This window comes from Lates calcarifer, linkage group LG16_LG22, assembly GCF_001640805.2.
Source record: "Lates calcarifer isolate ASB-BC8 linkage group LG16_LG22, TLL_Latcal_v3, whole genome shotgun sequence".
Lineage (NCBI taxonomy): Eukaryota > Metazoa > Chordata > Actinopteri > Centropomidae > Lates > Lates calcarifer.
Genome location: NC_066848.1, coordinates 10,185,334 through 10,206,796, shown reverse-complemented (window position 1 = coordinate 10,206,796; position 21,463 = coordinate 10,185,334). Strand labels below are relative to the sequence as shown.

The window sequence follows — 21,463 nt, the reverse complement described above, 5'->3', positions numbered from 1 at the left end:
CACAGTGTGTCAATACTTAGCCACTTTTGGCAGGAGTAGTTTTTCACAGTCCAAACAAACTGCACTGCACGAAATTTCCCCTCTGTCCTGTTGTGGGCCACCATCCAATCTGCCATATCAAACAGGGATCTAGAAAGCAGCTGACTAAGAACCGAAATAATGGTATGGGACAACCCAGTGCTTTCGCAGGCCAGTCAGTTGTTTGTGTTTGTGGTTTTGCTTTGTCATCAACAGCATGGCTTTTCTAATCTCTGCCACAAAGGCAACAATGCACTCTGGAAGGCCCCAGGCTCGCAGCATGCGTGGCCACAGCCAGGGGGAGGTTTTGGGGGCTATTTCGCTGCTGGCCAGTGCTGTGCAGCGTTTAGTCTAGCATGAGACAGCCAAGGGTGAGCACCCCAGTTTTCACACAATAAAGGTGCTGAAGGGGACCAAGCACTCCAGGGATACCACCTGCCCAGGGTGAGAGAAGCGTACAACCATGTTCAAGACCAGCTACCTGCGCGAGGTGCGCAAGGAAAAGTATGAGCGCTCAGACGTCTTCGACGAGGAACCTGATGTCTCTGAAACCTCAGCGGGCATCTCAGCCATCCAGGGCTGGGAGAGCCTTCAGGAGCTCAACAGCCGCTTTGCCCGGTACATCAACAGGGCACGAGTCCTGGAGCAGCGCAACGCCGTGTTCCGCAAGCAGCTAGAGACGCTGCAGCGAATGGAAGAGGCCAGCGGCCTTGAAGAGGCCTTCACAGAGCAGATCGAGGTCAACAGGCAGCGAATCCGAGAGCTATCTTCCGACCATGCCAAGCTGGAGCGAGAGCTCAAGGATGCTTGCCGCATGATGGATGAATATACCAGCAAGTAAGAGAGTGGGTGGTGGTTGGTTATCTGTGTGTCAAAGGTCAAACTGTGCTTAAATTCTGTAGGCTGTGAAAAGCAGATCATTGATGCTTGTCAGGGAATTTAGGAAACCATGAAAAAATACATAATCAACATCAGAATACATACAGTTCTCAATGTTCTCCCTGAACTTCCTTATAGATATACTCAAGTAAGTAATCATGAAATCTGCTGAAATATTAATGTATTCTGAATACTGTTTTTATTTTATTTTATTACTTCATCACAAGACTTCACAAAACAAGATGCTGGACACTGATCTTAAATAATTCATTAGAAATCCTTCCCTGAGATTTCTGCCTTTTCCCTTTTAAAATGAAAGTGAATAGAAACTTGTTTGTGGTGCTCCTGTAATGTCAGTCAGCATCCATTCAGCACCAATTAGAAAACATTCAAATGTAACAACTCCGTATAGAAATATGTTGCTTTGGATAATCCACAGGACATATTGTGTTTTCATGGGGACTATTTGCTGAGCACCACAAACAAAATTCCATTGACTTCCATTGTTTTTAATGTAATGACACAAAACCACAGTCACAATCTGTATGGCTAAATAGCATTTAGCAAAAGAGAGAAAATGTTTTTTTGTAATTAAGGTGAACCAGCTCTTTAATTACAACTATCTTCAAACATGGTGTAATCAGCTCTCTGCAGGCAGCAAAGCCTGCAGAGACTTTGTTCCGCACACACACAGTCACCCACACACATATTAAACAGAATATTGACCAGCTGTGGTTGTATCAGTTGGTGAAGACAGAGTTTCACCATGTGTAGTTTCAATCAATGGCTCTGGCACATTAGACAGAGGTATTTGTGAGTGTACAATACAAACATGCAATCAGACTAAGAACACACTGACTTACCCATAAAAAGGTTGTTTGTGCAAGCAGCATATCACGACCTATAGTTTCATTTTACTGTTAGACCATCTCAAGTGGCCGTAGTAATTATAACATGTTGTTTTCTGTTTCAGATATAGAAATGAATGTGATTATCAAGAACAGCTACGGGGCACACTGGAACAATTAAACAAGGTATTGTGTGGATGAAATGAAGTAAATAATGAGTAAAATCAGGTGAGATTATGGCAAAAGTTTTGCTATATTTTAGCCCTATTGACTGAGAAAATACAGTATTTTTTGCACAAAGAAAATGACAATAGGTTTGACTTTTAAGGGTTTTCTTCATCACTGTGAGACAGCAGTATGTCGCTACAGTGCTTGTTGGCTTTTGATAAATCCAATACTCTTTGCTCTTCACCTTTCACTGCTGCTTTTGTCCTCGGGCCCCCCATTGTTTTTCTCTTCTCTTCTCTTCTCTTCTCTTCTCTTCTCTTCTCTTCTCTTCTCTTCTCACAGGAGGCTGACAGTGCTCTGCTGAGAAACCTGGAGTACCAGATCCAGTCACAGTTCCTGCAAGACGACATCAACTCCACCAGAGATAGACACAAGAAGGTCAGTGCCACGTCTAAAAATGTTAACTCAAGATATGTCGCCACTACTTCAGATGACGTATAATCACGCACTAAAGATTTTGGGGAAGAAGCCATTTTCACCATTGCCATGTGAAAAAAAATATTTTGATGGCACTGACAAAACTTCTCAGTGACCGAACCCATGAAAAATACTGGAGCACACGAGTAATTTATTGATAAGGTGCAGGCAACTATAGGGATTGGAGGTGATTCATCAGTGAAGCCAATCTACTGACAGCGCTCACTCGAGAATGGAGGTGCTACGGTGTGAAACAGTGTGAAGAAGCAGTCAGCACAATGTCCCTCATAACAAGAAATTATAGGCAACAATTTTATATATTTTAACCTTATAGAAACAACATAAGCTCCTCTTAATGGAACATAGATTACAAATAACACATGAGGCTTAATTCTTCATTAAGTCATTGTGGTTGCACTGTGTTTAGTGTGTGACACAAGGAAAAGGTTGGTCATTTGCACCTTACCAATAAATTAATAAAATTAATCATGTGCTCCAGTATTTTCTATGGGGTCAGTTATGAAAGTTGACCCATTGTATTATGTTCAGTACATTGTCCTATTCTGAGAGCACTCGTGTATTGTGTGTCACTGCATAATATATATGTATACATATAGAATCCCACAGAGAAATACTGTCTCATGATTCTCATGGCTTCAGTTTATATCTCTCATATTGCTCTTTAAAACATCTTGAACTTGTGGCCTCTGTCGAGAAACCTAATCTACATCAAAGAATATAATTTCAAAGTGTTCTACACAACCGAGTGCATATTTCTTTCTGCTGCTTTTGAACACTGTTCTTACAAATGACAAGGAACAAAACCTTGACACAGGTGTCAAAGGAAGTGTTGTGATGTACCTGGGGCTTTAGCAACAATTTACCCTGTGTGATGTGAGTGAGGAAAGGATTGCAGAGAAATTGTAACGCCGCTCTTCACAGATGCTGACATGTGTCAGGGAAGCACAGAGGAGAGACAAAAAACCTGAAACATTACCCGCTGTGCAGTAGAAATGGCTTAAAGGGGCAACACAGGGGCTGCAAAAATGCTGAGACAAAAGAAAACAGTTTACAGACTGTTACATAATGCATCAGGTACACTTTTCAGAGACCATGCCTGAGCAATTTCTCTTTTTTTTAGTTTTTACCCAGTTCTGCTTTTTTATGACAAATTAATCCGTGACTCTGCAATACTGAGATAACATATCAAAGGGCACTGCTGTTACTATGTGGGTAAGAATAGGGAGTCATCTCACATGAATATTGGACTTGTGCTCCTGAGCTTGGAAGTATTCTGCCTGACAGAGAGAATATATCTGGCTCTTTATTACTAAGCCTGAGATCATGTTTGTAGAAATGGACTGAAAAAGAAACCCAAACAACATATATATCTTTGTTGTAAAGAAATGCACCATTTATAAAGATATTTCAGCTAAATGAGCCTTTTGTCCACAGTAAGAAGTGCATTGTGTATATATATATAAGTAAGAGGTAAAACAAAGTACTTAGTTTAGTTTAAAGTTTAAAGTTGAAAGATTAGTTCAGGGATGTTCGTTCTTTTGTGCTGAGTTGCGTATCTTATGTTTTTGTTTGTATTATTTTCCCCGACACAGAACCTTGCAGAGATCCAGACCTATGTAAACATTTTGCAGCAAATCAACCAGACGCTTCCCCTTGTTCCCAATGTGTCAGTGGGCATCTCCGAGGTGAGGACACTAATGCTGTCACTGTGTATATGTGTGTGTGTGCGCGCGGGTGTGCTGCCGTCCCTCAGGGGAAGAAGAGGGGGTTTGCGTGTGTGTCAGCCCTGGCAATGTGTCTGGGGTTGATGAGGTTACTGGCTTCTGAGTCCAATTGGGTTGCCTGTGCCTGCATGTCTGTGTTTTTTTATATACGTGTGTTTATGCACGTATGTGAAAAGGGCAGACGGACAGTCAAACAGTCCTCAGGACGTGTGAACAGGCCAGCAGTTTGAGAATGTCAGCACACATAATGAAGCAACTTCCGGGAAGAAGAACGGCTGTGCATACTAATTTTTGATGAGCTGTGACCACTGTGATTGGAGTTTGTGTAGCAGGCTGGGGTTTTATTTATGCAAACAATTCTCAGATGCAGAGCAGCTCTAGATGCAAAAATGATTTAATTGGATAAATCTCAGTGGACAGAGACAAAGAGCCGCAGCTCATGGCTGCAGTGCTGAGCTGGAAAAAACAGAAGTCAAGCAAGGAGTTAATGTATGGTGTGGTGATAGATGATGATTAATGGTAGAGAACATAACGAATGCAGATCTCCTACAGTGCATAAAGGTCACAGAGTGGTTTGATGGGTGTGGAAATCGTGTGACTCATACAATAGCCATGGCCTTTATAATCCAACACACATGGTTACAGGTCTGTGAGAATTAAACCAGCACAGTGGCCAATTAAAACCAACCCAGTACCAGAGCTGGGATGGAGAGGTGGGCCACAGGTTACAGAGAGCATCACAACACATTGTGTGTGTGTGTGTGTGTGTGTGTGTGTGGTGTGTGTGTGTGTGAGTGAGTGGCATGTTGGTGTGTGTGTCCCTGCTGATCTGGAGTTAATTGGGCAGGATTTGGGTATAAATGAATGATTTCCTTCAAAAATATGGATTTTTATTTACAGATATGATTTGTGTAATATGTATGGAAGATAGGTCTAATGAACCAGGGGACAAAAAAGTCTTGAGTTGACATAATTCAATTTAAATGATGCATAATACAATATTAAATTGACATTTCATAACCCAGTATAGTTTATCTGCTTCAAATTCAAGTCATTAATCAAAATGTCATCTTAATTTCACTTAATTTCTATTTTGTCCAAAATCGTGCCTCAGCTGTTTAGGATAAACCTAGCACAGGTGTAACTAATCACATTAATTACCTCCAAGTTTAGGAAGTGTTTTTCATGCAAATTTGACATTCAGTCTAACAAACTTCATATTCACAGACTTATGCTTTCAGAATAGTCACAATTTAGACTTTTATCAGCAGTAATAATGAGACTGTCCTCCTGTAGAAAAAAAAAGTGAAAGTGAAACTGTTAATTCTTTCATCTGTGACTGTTTCACAACCTTTACCATGTGTTTATGGTTAAAGTCTAAGTCTAACCAGATCATTCCACATAATTAACTACATGTTTATTACTGTTAGCATGACAGAGAAGGTCCAGTATTACAATCACTGTTTACAAAAGTTAACATCTTCCAAGTATACTAAGTGAAGTTCTGATGACAGCCACAGCCATGCCACTTATGGCACTATCATTAATTTAGTTTCTGGGTAGTGCACTCCAAACACTCAATAAGAGGATGAATAGAAAACATTACTGCTGTGAGGAACACAATTGTTTTTTAATGCCCTTAAATTAAGAAATCAATCAGTGAAGCTTTTAATACAGTGAGACTTCAGAAAGAGACTTGACTGCCGGCTGTGTGAGTGTGTGTGTGTGGTGTAACTCTCATGCTTTAGAGACACACTGCACCTCTGTGCACGCCCTCATTGATTTGTGCTCTATGTGTTAAGGAGCAGGAGAAGCTGCTGGCCCAGAGGAAAGTGCCTGGGCTGCAGAGTCAGCTGGAGGAATATAAGAGCGCCCTCTGCCAGCTGCAGGCCCAGAAACAACGCCTACAAACTGAGGTGGGTCACACGGTCACCATGACAACAAGAGCTTTCACGTCAATTACATGCTGTGTCTGTCCCTTTTTTTCCCCTCCACCCAGCCAGTAATAACACTAAGACACATGAAAGGAGATGATTTCTCAAGGGAAATGTATTTTCATCAGAAGAACTACACTCATAAATAAAAAAAGTGGAACAGCTGTAAATTTTGATGGGCTAAAACCAACAATTATTTTTATTACTGATTAATCTGTTGTTCATTATTATTTGGTCTGTAAAATGTCAGAAAATAGAAAACATCCTCAGATTTATTTTTTTTTTGTCAGACCAACAGTGCAAAACCCAAAGATATTCAATTTCCTGTCAGAGGACTAAAATAAATAAATAAATAGCTCTCAGCTCTAAAATTGGAGGTATACCTATTTGCTGTGGTGTGTGTTATTATCCAAACCCTGACTTGAAGATAACTACTAGGCATTTTTTAAAGAAATGAAAAACACACAAAATAAATAAATAAAACAAAGGAATAGAGCTACAAATGAGGATACAGCTTTTAGAATCATTTCACTTTGTTTTTATGTATGAATTAATGAATGTAACTACTCACTGAACAAGGCATTAAATAGGCCTTCACCCCTGAGTCTCAGTAATGTCGCGTCAATGGCTAAATACTGAGGAAATGCCACTAGGTGTCAGCCATGACCGTCTTATGATGGTTTCCCCACAGGAAATGAGAAATACAGCACTGCTACAATTTAGTGAAACAGAATGCAGCACAATCACATTTAGTACCTGACTGCAGTGATTCCCACAGTGAGTGTTTGTTCATGTGGCTGTTTGCTTTGTTCTTATAGATTTTGTCCACAGACATACCTCTGCTATCTGCACAAATTATGCTCTTCACTCTGCGTTGTTATGCACTGAATCTGGATCTTATAGAAGCTGACGATTTGATATGTTAACTGTATTCAGTTGTTAATTACATTATTTTACATTAATTAATTATTTTTTGTTTGTAAAATTCTACTTTTATCTTCACCCTTATTTATTGTTTCTCGATTTCTCACTCCCATTAGCAACACATACCAAACCAGTGTTATTATTAATAATATCCATGACAAAGGGGCTTTGAACATTTTTTAAATGTCATAATGGGCCCCTGCTGCTGTCTCTTCTTTCAGACCTCAGTTTTGGAGCAAGCCATCAAAAGCACACAGGAGACTTATGACGATGAGATCCAGATGTACAACGAGCAAATCGAATCTCTGCGCAAGGAGATCGAGGAAGCTGAAAGGGCCCTGGAGAAGTTCACCAGTGAATGTCGCCACCTGGCCATGTACCAGACATCTCTTGAGAATGAGCTGGAGAGGTACAAGAGGATCATTGAGAATGAAGATAACAGGTTCGCACACACACACACACACACACACACACACACACACACACACACACACACACACACAGATGCACTTGTTTCACTGGCCACCAAAAAAGGTGTAGAAATTTCCTGATTATATGGCTTGACATTTTAATTAAGATTTCTTTATTAAGATTAACAGTTTTTATGGCTAATCATAGTTTCTGTAAACTTTTATCCTCCTTCATTAAGATACTGTTTCATGATCTTCCACACATCCAAGAGATATCAAAAGGATATTCTTGTACCTCTTGATAGACACCTCTTTATTTTGGTCTAAAAACAGTTATATATAAGGCTATTGAGTCTAACTGTAGAATATAACTCCTCAGGTCAGGTACAGAGGTTAGGTCTGCTTGTAATGGCTCAGAAGGCACATACTGTTGTAATTAGGTTACTGTAGAGAGCAGAATCAGCCAGCAGATGGCACTGTGTGAAAGCAAATGGTTTCCTCTACTGCACTTGTGGACAACAAGCACAGTGGGTTTGTTTTCATGTCAGATCACATTTGTCATATTTAAAGTTACCTTTTTTCTACCTCCTTAAAAAACAATGTGAATTATCGACTTCCTTACCAGAAAGCTGCTCGGAACATGGCTGCTGCATGACTGACATTTCTCCGCTCTCTTTCCTGCAGGTTGAATTCAGCGATAATTGGCACTCCTATTACCCTGTTCACCACTAATTACCGCTACACTCACACACCCACTGCATCAAGCAGGGGGAGAGGTAAGGGCACTGTGAGCACATCACAGCTGATGTATATTGATAATCACCACTGAGTGCACATACAATCAGCTGCCATTGTTTGAGGCAACTATACCATCTCTTAGAGATGCAGTTTTGCAAAGCTAGCAAAGCAGTCACAGTAATGTCTTTATTGTGTTAAGCATCCCAGTTCATTTGGGTGCACTGGTGCACACATGCTCTTTCCTTCACTCATCAGTTCTAGCTAGTTAACGTTTGACCTTGTTTGTGTCCAGATATCACCCAGGCTATACAAGATATCACCAGCATCAAGCCCCGTCAGAAGATCCTGGCCAAGAGGGTCCTGAAGAAGAAGGAGCTGACCCCGAGAGATGTGATAGACAATGGCCAGGAGGAAAAAAATGGGGGAGCCCATGGAGAGGCATCCAGATGAAGAAACAAAGGGGATCCCATCTGAGGAAGTGCAGAAGGAGAGGGTGAAAGAGCAAAGATCTGTTCCCACTGGACTGTCTCCACAGGATGTCCCAGATGGAGCTCAGATCAGCAAAGCCTTTGACACTCTTTGTAACATCGTCAGAGACAGAATGAGGAAGTACAAGAAGCCTGAGCCAATCGCAGACTTCTACACTAAGGGTCGTTATGTCCTTGTCACCGGCGACGGCAGCTACCTGGATCCCTGCTTTTATACCTCCACACCATCAGCTGGCCACATCTACGTCACTATAAGGGATGGAATGATGTATCCCTATGAGCCTTATGGGCGCAGCACACCCTCTCCTCCACCTCCTCAGCCCATGACAGGGCCCAGGCCTCTCAGTCCCACCCAGCCCCTTAATGGAAAGGAGGGTAATAAGGGCGAAAGAGGTAAGGACAACGGTGGTAAAGGTAAACAAAAGAGCGGAGAGCCTCAGCCTCACTCTAAAGATCCAAGCCCTGTGCCTCCACCCGGTGGCCCTAGCTCCGGCCCCAAAGACTCCACCCCAGCTGCACATCAGTCCAAGAAAAACAAGGATGACGGTGGTCCAAATGGGCCCACTCCAAAGCCAGTGCCTCGTGGTGCCAGCACCAGTTCCAGCTCCAGTTCTAGCACCAGCACCAGCACCAGCACCAGCTCTGGCAGCTTCACCCCAGACACCATGAGCTATGAGAAGGTGGAGGTGGTGGAGTCTGTGGAGAAGTTCTCCAATGACCGGAAGGTTAAAGGTTACGAAGAGACTTCCATGGTGGTGGAGACCACGATCGAGAAGTCCAGCAAGAAGAAACATTGAATCCCTGTCTCCTGACATGAAGATTCAGTAAACTCCACATGGTCCAGGTCCTCTAACAAGAAGACAATACAAATGTTGGTATCAGATTACATGAATACCACTGTTCCTCAAACTACTGTAATAAGACCAGTGTTTTTGTCTCTGAGGGAGATCAACCATGCTTAAAGACCATCTACACATTCCTGCTCTGATATTCAGTGCTCTTCCATTTGCTTGCGGTCTCTGGTCTTGCGTCCAGAATACGTTTGGCTGGTTCCATAAGTACTGCTGTTGTTGTTCGACTTAATACCCATGCTCATGCTATGAGTCCTTTACTGTCTGAAAACTTGGGACGATGAAAGACAATGCACCATGCCACAAATAAAAATTCATATGAAAAACAAATAAAAAACTGAGAAGTTGTGCCACCCTTCTTAACTCTGTCTTAGAATTCCAACTTTCCCCCTTTGAGCTGATTTGTTCAATTGGATGCCACTGCCTGCCCTCAGCACAATTTTGCTGTGTATTAATTTGCTTTGGTATATTGATTAATAAAAAAGATTCAAACATCAAAATACCTGGTTCAGTTTACTTTGAGACAGACACCGTGTACCAAACACACACTTAATTCATAGGTCATGAAACCACTAATGCATATGTATGCGTGGACAAAAATATTTTATATGTATTGTAGTTTAATAATTACCTCTTGGAGTTCTTATTTCTGCTGCTACATACATAGAAAAACATTTATTTTTGATGTGACCTTGAGAAGTTCATAATGTCCTTTGCATTTAGTATAATCTAACCTGTCTCCAGAAAGGACAGGAGAATAGTGACGGGAAACAGAGTAGAGGTAGGAAAACACAAAGATTATCTCAGATATTAAGATTAAGATGACATGAGCAACAGATATAAAAGGAGATTTCGGAGAAAAAATAAGAAATATTTGACCTGACTAAGATACAGTAAGGCGCTTAAAACAATATAGGTTTTAATACTGAGAGTCAAAATAGCGAGTGAATGGAATTCTACACCAACAAATGATTGTATTAGGATCAAGTTGTTTGTGATTGTTTGGTATATTTAGACAAATGAGAAAATGGTTGAGATAAATAGTTGTCCTCCATGCCAGTGATATTGGTAAAGTTCCTAAAATTTCTTATTACATGTCCAATAGCCATGTTGCCATCTGTTCCACAAATAGTGTTTTGGTAAGCTGTTCCATTTTTTCCATTAAGAAATGTTGTTTTCCTTTTCTGGTCTTACATTAACTAATTTTTTTAGGCCACTTGAGGAACAAGTTCATTGACATATTATCACTGTTAAGTTGATTTGGCAAACAGTTGCTTACTTACACATTCAGGCATACCATGAAACATTAGCATTCATTTGGAGTCGCGATTCTGGCTACCTGATGATGCCAAAAGATTTATTAATACTACATTCTGCACCTTTAGCAAAAACGTGTCTATAAAGTAGTGCCTTGTACTTTGGCATAAGTAGCTCAGGCTTCACTTTTTAGAGGGCATTTTCCTTTTATTGGAAAGCACAGTACACAATGAAAGAAACATGGGAAAAAAAATGAAATTAGGTACATTACGGTTAGGTAGACTGCTGGGCCAAAGTGCTGCTTGTGCCCTTGTTTTCAGAATATTTTTCGTAGCCAGAGAAAACTGAACTCCATGTTCTCTCTTTCCCTAACAAAGTTTTGGCCATTCAAATGACAGAGACTGGTATGGCACTTTTACTCAGTATGTTCAGAGATGTGTTGTAAATCACTCCAGTGCTTTAATAAACAGCTGAATAGATTTATTATAGTATACGTCAAAGATTATGAAATATGAACTGAGGACCACAGGCTGCAAAATGAATCACACATTCCTTTCCTTGTTTATATAAACAGTGCATGTCACAAAAATATAAACAGAAAGAAGTATCACTGCTCTGTTTGCAAGATATTAAACTTTAAGTAGAATGACACAGAAAATCATTTACAGTCACAAACTGTACAACAGTTGGCAGAAGAGAGGTGCAGGGCAGTTAAAGCAAGAGCATGAGAGAGTGGATTATATTTGGTTTATGTACAATTTCTGTGTAAAAATTCAGGTGATATAGTTTGCTTTCTCTATGTAGAACAGATTATTGAAGGTTACACTTTTATCATGATTGGATTACAAGAAACATTCATTGAAGGTTGGGGACTAATTGAAACACTTGATAACAAAAAGCAGAGTGAGGGGGAAGAGAGGTAGACAAAAAGGGAGGATAACGAGAGAGTGAGAAGAACTGAGGAGATGCAGTGAGATTGAGAGAAGGATAGAGCGAGATTGCAGATAGGGGGAAAGATAAAGTGAGAGTTGGCAACATGCAGGTGGGATTTTAGTTGTTTTTACTCATCAAGCTCTTCAGACTTCTGTCTATGGCCTCATCCAGCTCCTCCTCCAGCTCCTCCTTTTTGGACATGGCGAGTTTGGACTGGTAATCACGCACTATCTGGTCTATATAAGGGGCACTTTGTGTTCCGTGCAACATGAGAGTCCACTCCTTGAGGACTCCGCGCTGTGGTTCCTCGTCTTGAAAGCCCACCTCCAGGACCCAGGTCCCTCGAGGGTCCTCGCCCCAGGTGTGGGTGGTCATGAAGGGCCACTTGTCAAAGCCAACCTTGGAGTCGTCGTCGCGGGGCCTTCGGCTCAGCAGGATGGACTTTGTGCCCATGGGTGAGGTCATGTTGATGTTGAGGTCGCCACGGCGGCTGGCGTTGACGGTGACCACTGCCTGAACGTGCTCCAGGTAGCGGACAAAGTTGTCCTTGCCCTGGCAGGCTTCAGTGGTGATGGCCAGGACTAGCTTGTTACCAGACTGGATTTTACTGGAGAAGGAAAAACATTGAACAAACTAAGACTGTGTAGCAGAGAGACAAAGAAAAGACAAACAGTCTGACATTGTGAGAGCAGGTGAAGGAACTGTGTTTTTCTTTCATTCTTCTTACACCCTGCCCTGCTCTTCTTTCAACGTCCCAGTAAATACAACACTTGACCTATTTTTCTTATAGAACCATCCAACCATAACAAAGCATCAAGCCTCTTTGTGAACCTGCTCCCTCATGGCACAACAGCAATGATGACTGTCACGTCTACTGGCTTCAATGTGTAATTTCTCTCTAGTGGAGGGGACAAAATACTTTGCTTTTGGACTACAGTACATGGCTATCTTTTGTATCTGGTGCCACACACATTTGCCATTTCATTTTCTAGCTGTCACCAGTTTGTGTGCTGTCTGTTATGGTTTCATTCAGAATTTACCATTTCTCATGTACTCTAATATGTGTCACTACAAATCTAAAGAATACAGAGATGTTCTGCAGATGTAAAACAGAAAAACTGGAAAGCTGTAAAGAGATATTAGCAAAACCATAAGCTATAGTCTGAACAGTGTGAAATAATGCCTCATTGCCCACAAGATGGATTTATACAGCTTAACTGTAGAATAGTTATTATATAGCCAATAGTACCAATCTCTTAACATTACTGTAAATCTGAGACCATCATTTTTGTCACAATGAATTTGTTCAGAACAGAGTGTAAAAGCAGGCTGGTCCCTAGTATTGTTGCTGCTTTGTGGTTGGGAAGACACACTGCTGTTCTCATCTCTTTGGGTGATGGAAAGAATGAGTGAGAACACAGCAGGACAGGGGTGGTGACCAAAGGCTATGAGGAGGCTTAATAACATTATTAGACGCCGAGGCTGCATCGCAGGCTGGTGTAACGGGTGGGGGTGGGGTGGGGGTGTCGGATAGAAGGCAACAGAGACAAGGCACAGTGAGAGAGACGTGTGGAACGGCACTCAGTTTGAAAAATGATTAATTGAGGGCTATGCTGAGCACAGAGAGGTGAGCTGCTGAGGGCTGATGAGGCGAATTACTATTCCCAGAAAAACAGAACAGTTCACAGTGGGAGTTTCACTGTCCGTTACACCCTACATGCATGTTGAGAAATTTGACATAACCAAATATTAAACAGTTTTCTCCATCAACAACATGACAGGTGTGTGTTGTTATGTGCAAAAATAAAGTGTAAAGAGACAACTGTAAAGTAATTTGACGAACTTTCAATTTACTGCTCCATCTTGAGTCATTAAAAATGCCATTACTATTTCTATTTAATTATTATCATTAGTTTATTAGAATGTATGGCTGTCAGTATACCTAAACCTGGGCGTGAATATGTGTAGATTTCACCCAAAACAATTTTGTGTGCAGCAGGTGCACAGTTCCCATCGGATAACGTGCCAGAGTAATTACAGCAGTCGGTCATAGAGCAGGGAGAGGGATGCCTCTGAAGGGCAGGACCAGCAGAGATTAAAAACAACCCCAGCACACAGTGGGGCACTGCATGCCAGCTCCACTGAAAATGAGAAGTTCTCCTCCAGCTAAGTAAGCCACAGCCAGACAGAGCAACTATCAGATCAGTACTGAGCGGCGTGCTTGCGAGCATAGCTATGTTGGTGTTTATTGCTTTTCTCTGGTGATACACTATCATCAGAGGTGGGCTTGTTTTAATTATATCTTTACCACAATATAGGCAGCAGCAGTACTACAGTGGAAACAGTGAACCAATGAAAAATGTGACACAGCCAGCAACACAGCTTGTAACACACAGATCAAAAATAGCTAAAAAATATATTTATAGTATCTCTCCCTTCTACACTGCCTTAATGAATTGTCATTCTTTCAGATGATTAAGGTGTCTCCATGTCTGCTTTATGCAACTAAACTTAAATGATCAGTTAATGTCTAAGGAATCTGAATTTGAGGGCAAATCCTCTCCATGATTTGTATGTGATGTCCTCAAGGATACACTAAAAGCCATATCAGGGATGTTCCTTTTATCTAGCACTGGACTCAAAGGAGGTGCACACATAGACAGACTTTCACACCATGCAGTCCGTGACTGCGTCGTCTGTGGAGCACTGATTAGAGACTCAAATAAGGAATTGGAGGTGTTGACAGTGGCAAAAAATACACAGATATTCCGTATTCAGTCTACTTTTTTATCTTCACCCACACATTGACACTTTCACAGTGCATTTGAAAGCTCAGGGGTTAGGGTCACACACATCTACAGAGAGGCACACTTCCACTTGGAATCCCTTCCTGGCTGTCAGTCAGTTTAATTGACAGTGTTTCCAGGGCATGCCATGTCGGGCCATTTATGGTGCTCTAATTAGAGCAAATAAGAGGGCTAGCCACAGGAAACCACCAGGCATCACACACGGGAGCTCAAAGCCTCAGGATATGATAGACAGATGGATAGCAGAGCCCTTGCGAGGCATGCAGAGAGGAATAGGGGAAGGAGATAAAAAGTGAGGTGAGAGTGGAAAGGAAAGGATGACAGGGAGGGAGGCTGGGGGCACACAGGAGAAAGTGAAAGCATGGCTGTAGATGGAGGAGATACGTGGAGGAAGACAGGATGATGCAAGGGGAGATACAACTTAATGTGAGCGGACACAAGGAGGATAAGATGATAAGAAGGATGCCTTAACTACAGCTGCATCTGTGAAAGATGAGGACAAAGGATCTCTTCCAGAGCAGAGGCCACTCTGACAGATGGAGTTAACATTAATGTGAGAAATATCTAATATTTAGAATCTTACATAACACAGTAATTTTAAACCCTTATTTAATGTACAGGACGTAGTCTCTGATGTACTGACAACTTGAATACAGAATGAAATATTTATAATTTAAAAAATATAACTAACAGAATCAAGATGTCTCAAACTTCATTGCAATGCCCATATTCAGTATTTAAGTATGTGCAGTGGATGTTTCAAGTTTACACATCACACCTCTGTAAGCTGCATATAGGACCTTGATTAGTCTCCAAACTAGCTGTGATGGCAAAAACCGATGTACGTACACACATTGGACTCTTTAAAGCAAGACTATTACTTTAACTGAACAGCAGCCACTGTGCTAATCATCTGTTTACATGAAAAGTGCCTGAGAACTTTAACAGTGTAGAGGAGGAGTTGTAAACTAACTCAGTAATGCCCATTATACAGGCAATAGTTACCTAAAGTTTGGTAACATTAACTAAGATAAACCACCATGAGCTACTGATCACACCAGACCAAGTGAGACTGTAGCAGCAAAACCACTGATTGTATTAAACAGAGCAACAGTGTGTTTTTTGAATGTGCTATTTCTTCTTCCAAAAGCAAATCTCATTTTTGCGAGTGAATCCTTTTTTCTTTTTTTTTTTAAAATGAAACTGAAAGACATCTTTTCAATTTTTACTTTTGATCAAATCAAGATGACACTGGGTATCTTTTCAACAGCTTTTACAGCAATTTTGTTTTGGGCGTTTACCATTATTTGTCAAAGCAGAAACCCATTTCAGATGTGAAAGGACTAATGCATTAACCCACAAACTGCGGCTGCCAGGATATCAGACAATGTCATTACAAATCTACAGTACCATCAGACAGACTGAGTAGCTAATCTAAATATTACAGGGTTATGAAGTGGACACTCCCATCACAGATGTTTTATTGAATTAGGCCTCATTGGGATTACCCAGTAATTAGATGAGTATGTCTTCTGTGCTCAGTAGTGTTTTCCTTTCAACATCTTGGTAGGGACAGTTTAAGATGTGCAATACACGTTACATGTGTGCAATACACAGTGCACACATGTAACATGCGATAGCCTATGTACAACATAAAAAAACAAACAAACAAAAAGAATAGAAATGTAACTCACTGGGTCTCCTGAATGGACCCGGCTACACAGTGGAAACGCTCGGGCACGGTTTTCCAGTCCTTGGCCATTTTCACCATGCCCCCAGCATCCAGCACACCATAGCCAAACAGGTGGTTGAACTCGAGGCCTACGCCGTTCCTCCTCCACTGGTGGACCTCATCATGAAGCTGGTTCCTCTTGGAGGTCAGGACTGACAGGTGCTGCATGTCTCTCCATGTCAAGTTTGGGCTGGGGCGGACAAACAGTCACCAGCGTACATAGGATGGAGGCAAGGGGATAAAGGAGGGATAGAGTGATGGAGGAGAGACAATATTATAGGTTAGAAATATCAGACAGGAATGAACGAAACATTTGAAATTTAGCAACAGATAATAAAACTTTTCTGATTCGTGATTCTCCTTCAACTACATGCCTTCAATTATCTAAACATCACAGGGTTTGTACTTTGAGGCAGATGGATGCCTTTGTCTGTGTTTCCCTCTGTTATCTTGGCTATGTGTAGTGACAGCTTTGTTCTGGCTGACTCACTGACTCCTGCTGTTGCATGGTTCAAGTGTGTTTGGGCAGTAAAAAGGCCATGCACTTGTCCTAACAGCCTCGTGGGTTATTTGCCGCCGGACAGGGTGAGTATCCGCTTCTCCCAACAGCAACATCATTATTGTGTGTGCAAAGCAAACAGTGCTTCTTTATTCAACTCCACTAGCTGGTGTTGGGTAATGGCAGCAGAATATTGTCAGCCTTTAATGTGAGAAATGAAGCATCTGAGAGAATGGAACGGCTCTCCTCTGAGATTTGAGAAGCAGTAATTCTCCAGGTTTTAGATTTGTCATATTTGTCCAATTATGTGTGGGTGGGTTTACTTAAGTTAGTGTGTGTTTTCAATTATTTTCTGATCCACAAGGAACAATCTGTTCTGAATTCAAAAGGACTATAATATATACTCCAACTAGTACCACAATGTTAATATGATGCAGTTTGTTGTAAACATCAATGACTGAAGGTCTGGATGTCACCATTAGCCTATAGTTAGCAACATTTTCAGCACATTGAGGTAACTTCGTACAGCAGTGTGGTTCATCACTCAGCACAGTCTCTCTGCATCATGTGTATAGGAAGTGCAGTAATAAATAAAACATAAGTAGTGAGCGCATCTTAACAATACATAAACTGTTTTTTTTTTTTCAACCTTGCACTGAGATATAAAGAGCACTGATCCAAATATGATATGTGTCCTTGGCACAAGCACACAGAGTCTGTACTTTGTGGGCCACAGAGTAAGTGCTGTTTTACTTTTCATTCAGATTATGGTTTGATAAATAAGCAATTCAGTAAAAAGTGGAGAAATGATTTGTGCTTTTGAGGAGTGCAGACTCACAGATAGAAATTTAGAATAAAGGATTTGAGGATGGAGATTGACAGGAAGTCAAAGACATCAGTGCAATATGAAAGCTTGAGGTTGTAGCAGCTGATGAATGAGTAGCATAAACAGTGTTCTTTCAAATCAAAGTTAATAAATTTAATGGTTGAAAGCATGTTATTGTGAAATTCTGCCTTCTGACCAGCACTTCCTTCAGCAGAGGGGAGTTGAATGACGTAATGTAATAATGTTTTACACAAACAGACCATTTAATTAAATAATCACAATTATAACAGGTGTTTGGAAGGGGCGGTAGAGCACATACTTAGCCTCAAGAGCCAGAGCAAAGACACCAGCTGCCTCTGGAGCTGCTGCTGATGTGCCAGAGTGGCGTAGTGTACAATTCCCATACAGGTCTGTAGTGGCCTGAAGAAACCAAATCACAACACAGAGGAACAAGGATGCATTTTTTGTAAGTTGCCATACAAAAATGACTTGTGTGTGTAACAGGAAGTGTGTCAAGATAATACAATGGTGTGATCCAAATTAAGCCTTACTATATTAATGTAACATGTCTGCTATCAATATAATCCTTTTACTTTATATATACATTTTAAAACAAAGCTGGAAAAGTAAAAATAAGAGTGCAGAGTGTGTGTTGGCTGAATTGTTACATAAACCTGTCAGCTGACAAGTTGTTTACATTTACTGAATAAGCTTTTATTTATTTAGTTTGGTTCTTAATTAGAAATGATAACAGATTGACTGCAATTAGACAGGAAACCCTAGGGAAGATCCGTGGCTCTGTCAACAGCCAAAGGTGATTTGCATAATCACAAACACAAACACTGCTGCCTTTGTACACAGGGAAACCATACGAATGGCATAGAAGGTCGGCCTATTATCTATGCGGGCATACTAAAATATATGCCCATTTATTATCCTAACCTGAACCATCATTTTCAGGCATCAGTCCTCAAGAAAAGGAAGTCAGCATCATCTTTCAAGCCTGAGCTGTCTCTCATTTCATGGATGGTATATGCCTTCTGGGTTTGTTTGAGTCTGATGACTCATCTAATTCTTTCACAATTCTACAGATAAATGATCAAACAGCCATTAGCCAGTTAAATGTATTAATGTTAAGGTCAGCCACCAGATTCACTTTGGTTTCTAACACGTTTTCTTCGTTATTTTTCTTTGCCACTTACACAGAAAAAAATGCTTACAGTAAGCACAGTGGTGAAGATAAACTTTTTCCTAATCCTCTTCCTAATATTTTCCTATTTTTCTCTATGCCATAAGTGCCTTGATCATCACAGTATGGTGGCCTCTCTAAGCATCTACAGCAAATTGATGCATCTGGATATCCAGGAAGTTAATCAGAGAAAAGTTACTCCTCCACCTGAAGCTCCATTTCTCACAACCAGCCAGAAATTATGGTGTAACAGCTTCTCAGGTTTTATCCCTGGTCTCATCCAATCTCCTTAAAAGGCCTAAGATGCACTGTCTGTGGGGCAAACTGAAAAGTAGCTACTTACAGTTCAATCTATGAATAAGGAGATGCAGTATGTTCGAAGGGTATAAAACATTACAAACAAGTATAGAGTCATCTGTGAAAGCTGAAAGTGCATATGCCTGCTGACAGACAGCTTCATAAACTGTGGAGTATTAAAAACATTTGATAAACTTCAAACAAACACACTCACAACGCCAGCCTCTGGGTTCCTCTTGCGTCCGTTGCTGAATGTGGACGCCAGGGTGGAGGAGCAGCTCTCATCGTACAGGGCGGTGCGTCCGTCGTTGATGGCTGAGTTGATGGAGATCGTCCACATGCTTGAGGCGTAACCATCGCAGTTGCAGTCGTCATAGCTACCGCCATCTCCTGATGCCCACACATAGATGCTGCCTTTTCCTCCACGGCCCTGGAACAGAACCGCCATCATCATCATCACAATCCAAGTGGAGTGAAAATATGTCACACTTCTGCTTATTACTAGTGGGACTTAACACAGGTGAAATGAGTATTGGGACTTTGGGAATTTCACCAGGGTAGTGTAATTATCCAATTGGTGCAGTGTGTGCCAGTTTACTAATTATGTATGTAATATAACACAAAAGTGATCAAAGAACAAATCTGAATTGCATGGCTAATACAGACAAAGCAGCTGAAAACATGCCAAAATGTTAGGAGGGAAATTATTAACAAGTAGATCTCAAAGACAACTGCAGCTAGATTAAAAGCTAAGATGGTGACTGTGCTTTTGGTTTGGTCCTGCTTGTTGGAACACACTACCTGATGACCTGAGATCTACTACAACTCTGCTCACCTCACATTGAAAAGTAAATTAAAACAAATGTTTTTGTGTTTTTTTTTTTACTCAGGCTTACGATGAGTTACTGTGTTAAATTAAAAGAGGTGTGATGATACTGATGCAGGAGGTAAGCAGGCATTACAGTGGTAAGGGCATGAATAAATGAACTCATTCTTTTTCTTTTCTGTGCCTACTTTTTGCAATGGAGGATAATACCTTCTGTAAATTTAGTCACAGAGTAAAATGTCATCTTTGTTACTGACAGTGTGCCTTGAAACATGAAACAGCTGACTGTGGTTCCATGCAGAGTGCATCCTCTTCACCAAATGCTGCTCCTGTTTCTACAGAAAGGCCAACCCTTTCCTGACAGAACAAAGGATCAAGTGGAGGAGGAGTGGCACGTTCTTCCCTTTACGATGCTTATTTATGTCTCCCTATTTGAATTGTAGAGAGAGGTTTGACCATCGTTGAGCTCACCTGTGAGCCTCAGGCCTTCTGCCTTCTCTTTCCTGCATAATCCAAACAAAGTGCTTTAATTTTGCGCAGCATACAGTGTCATTTATTTCCATTATTGATGGAAATTTGCAAAACCACACATTTAAAATGACTTAAAGCCACTCTGTCTGACTCAGTTGTTAATATGACATAATCCATGTCTTTACCTTAATCCTAGTTGTCTTTTTTAGCCAGCAGGTTTAGCCAGCATAAGCATATAATGTATAAGTGATCATTATAATCTAAGAGGCAGAGTGGCTGCTTGATTAGTTGTGTTTACATGATCAGAGATTACAGTCAGCTTTGCTCGTACCCTGCCTGAGATGGGGTCATTTCAGAGCAGCCCGCACCTGCCGGCACACAGTGCATGATGATTAATCAAGCAAGTAATTGGCAGTGGCACTGTTAGCATGGCAACTGTGTGTGTGTGTGTGTGTATGTGTGTGTGTGTGTGTGTCAAAGAAGGCCACCCTTCAACCAGAGGGCCTGCATTTGAGCCTGCGTTAACATGCCTCACAGAGTTTTCACCTTGCTGAAGTGTCCTTGAGCAGGACACAGCGCTGAATGCATAATCAGCACCAGAAGCCCTGAGACTCCCCTCTGACTTTTTAGGGGGCTATGGTTAACAGATATGAATATATTCATGTTGAGTTCAAAGCAGTGTCATACATAGGGATGCTATAATAGACTGACTACCTCAAAACTGTCCGTCTTTAAGATCAGTGTCGAGAAAGAGTACACAGCAGCACTCACATCCTGCAATTCATTTTGCAAGCACTTCATCATGGAGGCGCTAGATAAGAATTCAGGGTATCACCAAAGTTATAACAGTTTATCCTGAGGTGGACATTGATATATGTATCAAATTTCATGCTAATCCATTCAACATTTGTTGACTCATTTCATTGAAAAACACATTGAAAAACGTCATTGAACTAGAGGAGGTCACCAAAGTCATTAGGACCATGAATACATGTAAAAATTGTGTGGCTATTCATCCAATGGTTGTTGAGAGATTTCAGTACTAATGGGATGGGCTGACCAACTGAGAGACTGACTTTGCCACTCTTTCTAGACCACCATCAAAAGACAACTGTTAGTCTGTGCCATTCATAGTTTTCAACAGGC

At 41.1% G+C, this 21,463-nt stretch overlaps 2 protein-coding genes across 2 annotated transcripts in view; one reads left to right on the top strand and one right to left on the bottom strand.

Annotated features, from left to right (window-relative positions):
* Nucleotides 1-242: 242 nt before the first annotated feature.
* LOC108897257 (filensin) lies at nt 243-11,713 on the top strand. Its single transcript, XM_018696797.2, is given in 9 exon segments — nt 243-855; nt 1,871-1,931; nt 2,256-2,351; nt 4,004-4,096; nt 5,938-6,051; nt 7,215-7,435; nt 8,088-8,179; nt 8,434-8,564; nt 8,566-11,713. Coding segments are annotated over 9 exon segments (2,043 nt in total). The 5' UTR covers nt 243-481; the 3' UTR covers nt 9,427-11,713.
* The window catches only part of pcsk2 (proprotein convertase subtilisin/kexin type 2), a 26,175-nt gene continuing 15,907 nt past the window's right edge, over nt 11,196-21,463 (bottom strand). Inside the window, exons 9-12 of the mRNA XM_018696798.2 lie at nt 19,235-19,450; nt 17,854-17,954; nt 16,172-16,399; nt 11,196-12,277 (exon numbers count right to left, since the gene is read on the bottom strand). Of these exons, the coding sequence (XP_018552314.1) occupies nt 11,788-12,277; nt 16,172-16,399; nt 17,854-17,954; nt 19,235-19,450 (1,035 nt within the window). The 3' untranslated portion in view covers nt 11,196-11,787. The remainder of the gene's footprint in view (nt 12,278-16,171; nt 16,400-17,853; nt 17,955-19,234; nt 19,451-21,463) is intronic.